A 4,941-nucleotide genomic window follows, 5' to 3' on the forward strand; every position below is an offset into this window, starting at 1 on the left:
TTACAACTGGTAACAATATGTCCATATGACCATATTGGTTTAAACGTTGAGCTGTAGTCACTTCTTGGTTTATTCGGTCGCACGTATTTTATTACAAGATACCAAAAAAATAACGTTCAATCACAATGCGATTTGATCGACACGGCGTAGCTGTGAATGCGCCTTAACTAATTATAATAATAAGTATAACGCCGCGATAATTTAATTTTAATTACAGTGGCAACACATATATTTGCTGTAAAAACTATTATCTTATGCATAATGCATATAATGACATATTTTATATTATATATATTTTTGTCATTTTGAATCCTGAAAATTGTTATATTTCTCTTTAAATTTATAATATTTTATTTGATATTGTCGTTTAATACCTATAAGTTAACAACATTACGACATTACCTTTAAATTTATATTCTTTTTATTGATTTTTACTTGGTTTCACCTATTCTTGTATACTAATATTACCTATATTACTGTTTATTATCTATCAAAACCTGTAAGATCAACCGACGTGTCTTCAGTGGCTAGTTTGAAATTTGAATAAATGTTCCTCTAAGCCAATAGCCAGTGGGTTGCACAATAGGCCACTTAAATCTAAATAACAGACCGAAAATATAGTTTGTATAATATATTTATAATTGTATTTATGATAAAAATAGATAAATTTATGAAAAAACTTAAAAAGAAACAGCCTACTCATAAGTTTTTTAAGAAGTATGATATAAAAAATTTTAATGAAGTTTGAGAAAAACTAAAATCTTAAATGTATTTAAATTATATTTCAAAATACATAATATATCTACAAGTCTTTTCATGTACGATGTACCTACCTATATTATTATTAAAACAAAACCAAATTAATCAACAATTTTTCTTTGTTGGAGACTTAGAGCCAGTATCACATTATTAAAGTTTACTATAAAGAGAAAACCATAGCAATATAGATTTTATTTATGAACCTACATTGGGTTTTTATCACTGTGTGCGTTGTTATGCCATGCGCTAGTGCTTAAACGATGAAAATATTCCATTTTTACTAACCGAAACCAAAATGATTATAATATAGACGAACCAAATAGGTTATACCGTCATAGATCGCCGTTAATAATTTTGAAACAGGACGCAAAGATCGATATTATTCTCGTTATTATGTGGTTGGAAATATTATTGGTTATCACGGTGTTGTCTGGGACCTTAGCGCTATTCCTACTGAACGCGGATCCCGCGGAAAGTGAAAACGATGGCGGCATTGGCCCGAAATCAAGGCCTACCCCCCTTAGTACACGATGGTCGAGGCTGCAATTGTTTAAAGACGAGGAGGACGCAGCGAGAAATGTGAAAACAGTGACTGTGTCCAAAGACACAATTTATGCCATGATGCAGAGGGGCGTCTACGTCCTTAACGAAGGGGACGTCAAAGTGGACGACGAAGGAAACGCGATCGACGATGGAGAGGACGACCGGTGGGCCCGAGAGCTTATGGAACGCATGTGCGCCGAACTGGACTTACAACATCCGAATGTAATGTCATTAATCCGGCTCGTTAACGATTATTGCGATAATTTGGAAAAAATTATGAACGAATTCGAAGTCAGTGCAGATGATTATTGTTATTAAATATTTCTATACGTGGGGTTCGGATATGTACCTAGGTATTTTATAACAACATACATTTGCGTACCTATCACTCGCGCTGTTAGAAATTAATTAGATATTAGTCATGTTCTATTTTCAATATATTCTTTAATACCGATCTTTCGTACAAAAAATTCAAATATATTTTATTTGTTTATTCATATAAAGATGCCATTGATTACAGAAATAAAAGCAACTTTTATAAAATCTATAATATCATATTATAATATATTATAAACTAATGTAGGTCGGTAGCTTCTCTAGGTGCTCAAAAACTATTCGACCAATTTTGACGAAAATTTCAAAGATTATTCTTAGAAATATCACTATAATATCAGTAAAATGTATAGAATAGTTTTAAAAAATCTCGAAAATATACCAAATGCTATATCTAATCAGAAACAGCTATGGGGATTTCCCATCTCGGTTGAATAAGTTCATTAAGCGAGGTACACCGCCACCGACTCACACGTGAACTGAAATCGAGATAAAACAATATATAGCGCCATATTTTATATTTGTTTGTTTTTTCCCGGGCCAAGTCAAGTAATAGGAGCTAATTCATAATAATATAAATTATATAATTGCTATATATAGGAGTCACTATGTCGTTATAATAACAGTTTGGCCCAACTTACCGAAAAGCGTATGGCTGTTGAAAAAGAGATAAAAAAACAGTCTGCCCAATGCAAGCAGCCAGACGCCGACGAGAAGGTTGTGGCTACGGCCAACGACGAAAGCAGTCATCGCCACTGGAAACCACGTCCCGTGTCTATTAGAGACACAATCGTTGTGGCCAGCCGGGCCGATGACGATTTTCTAACAATAATCGAACAATTCGAAAAGGCGCTAGAGGAACATCATAAATAAAAATAATTTTAAAAATATTTATAAAATGTACTTGCCTAAATTTTAAATTATTTCAATAAATTTTAATACTATTTTGATTTATATTTTTGTAATTTAGTTTAAATAAACTTTTACATAAAATCTATAATCCTAATTACCATAGCCGGTAGGTACCTAATTATTGGCAATTTATGTAATTTATCAGCACATCAATATTAGTCGAATTATGAATTGTGGTGTGTAATGATAGCCACTCTTCATAAATATATTATTATAAGAAGAGTGTCATAACTCATAACCCTAACATACTAACATATGCCTAAATTAAAATATTGTATAATGTATAGGTACACATCCACACAGATGTTCATATTATAATACGTGGTCACATAGGCGGAAATAGACAAATTATTTTGGGGGGGGACTAAAGCCCCTCCTATAATATTTTCTAAAAATTATATATGCTCAGTACTAATTACTGACTTTTGAACTGGGGAACTTGGCAGAAATGTGGGGGTATTAAGTCCCCCCCAAGCCTCCACATATTTGCGCCAATGCGTGGTCATATACTATATTGTACCCTTTTTCTTTGTAAAATAAACTATTTCATCGGCTCGGACGATTACCCATCGACCATCGGTGGCGGTCATACGTGATGAGGGATATAATATATATCCCAGTATACTTAATATTTGTGTGCTTTATTAATAATAAATGTACATTTTAAATATGTTTAATATATCATTTGTGTTCTCAATTAATACTAATAATATTATAATTAAATCAATATTAAACCTATTTCTTCTTCCTTCGCACATCAAATACATAATAAGCCTGGAGTCGAATTAGGGTAAGTTAATTCATTATATAATTAAATCCTCAAATATATATTTATATATTATATAAGTGTGTGTGTTTATCCGTATCCACACATATATAAATATATGAGAAGGTGGTAATTTAGAATGTGTACGCAATATATAAATAGTAAATAATATACAAGTAAAAATAAATAAATAGTAAATACGTATATATTGTATGCACAATCTATCTTCACATTACCACAGGTGCTTACCTACACATATTACCATTATCATCCACATTATTTAAGAGGACGTCGCACCTGTTGTCACCGTCTTATGAGTACACACGTACGATATATAGTCATAACACGTTTACGCAGTATGAGTAGAACTCACTTAATTTCGGTAACAGAATAAAAACACCTATTACAAAATTATAAGATGAAAATATTTTAGAAGACAAGAACATTTAAAAAATGTTGAAATAGTTGATATTTCTAAACGATATAATGAATGTTATATTGGAAATAATGGAAAAAAAGCCCTCAGAAATATCGTTACAATTCAATTTTATATATAGGTAGGTAGTTTTACTCTGGAGCCAAAACTGAGCGAGATCTTCTAAGACTGCGTATAAGTGTTTTTTATGCCTTTTACGTGTGTAAGACAGAGATCGCACATGCAAGTGCGATGTCCTCTTAATATCTTTATAATTTTTTTTTAAAACAGTTACGTAAACATTTTTACAAAAATTCCGTTTTATCTGACCCACGCACTACGCACACAACATCGCAAATTTACATTTAGCAAAACTAACCCTATGTTATTACTTTAAATATTACGGTGAAATCAGTGAATTCACCTATTTTAAAACTTTAAGTTAAGAACATTAGCTGCAGTGTCCCTACATTGGCTATTTTATGATATTTTCATTTTTATGTAAGTTATGAGCGTTAATTAATACAATTCAAAAATACTCCTACAATTTTTATGAAAATTAAAATATCGTGAAAAAGCTTACGTAGGGACACAGGTAATATGTTCTTAACTTAAATTTTGATTATTATAGGTGAATTTACTCTAATATTAAAAATAACAATATAGGGTTAGTTCTGCCTTTTGCTAAACATAAATTTTCCATGTTGCGCGTGGGTGAGAAAACAAATGGTGCGCTGACATCATAGTAGGTACTACTATAATATTACTACCTTAATATTTCCATAATACCTACCTAATTATATTTATTAAAAATTCAAAAACAGATTTATTTAATTATTTGTATTAATATAATATAACAAGTTTGGATATATTAAACTGCTATGACATAATGAAATATAAATATATTATAATATAATATCATAATTTATTGTTGTTGTGAGATTATGATATAATAAGGAACCGGGAAATAATTGTTAAACATATTGAACATTTACAACATAATATATATAAATTATAAGATTCGGCGTATCTAGTGTCTACAATCAACGCAGACTGACCGCGAAGATGGCACGACGCACTCGTTTTCTCTAATTATACTCGCAGTATAGGTAATTCCACAAAATACGATTAAAATAGTTTTGTAGCTTTATTGCATTCCGTCCCGTTGGGATTTGTGTAATTACTGATTTGTATTTTGTTAATATATATGGTG

At 31.0% G+C, this 4,941-nt stretch overlaps 1 protein-coding gene across 2 annotated transcripts; it reads left to right on the forward strand.

Annotated features, from left to right (window-relative positions):
- Positions 1-910: 910 nt before the first annotated feature.
- LOC100572413 lies at positions 911-2,568 on the forward strand. 2 transcript variants are annotated; one of them, XM_003241179.4, is made up of 2 exons: positions 911-1,593; positions 2,236-2,568. In XM_003241179.4, the coding sequence occupies exons 1-2, from the start codon at positions 1,153-1,155 to the stop codon at positions 2,506-2,508; spliced, it is 714 nt and encodes a 237-aa protein (XP_003241227.1). In that variant the 5' UTR covers positions 911-1,152; the 3' UTR covers positions 2,509-2,568. The 2 variants fall into 2 exon arrangements, with proteins under 2 accessions (XP_003241227.1, XP_003241226.1); XM_003241178.4 differs by having other exon boundaries at positions 911-1,524.
- The last annotated feature ends 2,373 nt before the right edge of the window (positions 2,569-4,941 follow it).

The sequence above is a fragment of the Acyrthosiphon pisum genome, chromosome X (assembly GCF_005508785.2).
Source record: "Acyrthosiphon pisum isolate AL4f chromosome X, pea_aphid_22Mar2018_4r6ur, whole genome shotgun sequence".
Lineage (NCBI taxonomy): Eukaryota > Metazoa > Arthropoda > Insecta > Hemiptera > Aphididae > Acyrthosiphon > Acyrthosiphon pisum.

What these genes read in the sequence shown, in the direction of transcription:
- LOC100572413 (XM_003241179.4), top strand. Translation starts at nt 1,153, where the DNA reads ATGTGGTTGGAAATATTATTGGTTATCACGGTGTTGTCTGGGACCTTA. An exon ending in AAATTATGAACGAATTCGAA is followed by an intron (nt 1,594 to 2,235) that starts GTCAGTGCAGAT and finishes TGCTATATATAG; the next exon opens with GAGTCACTATGTCGTTATAA.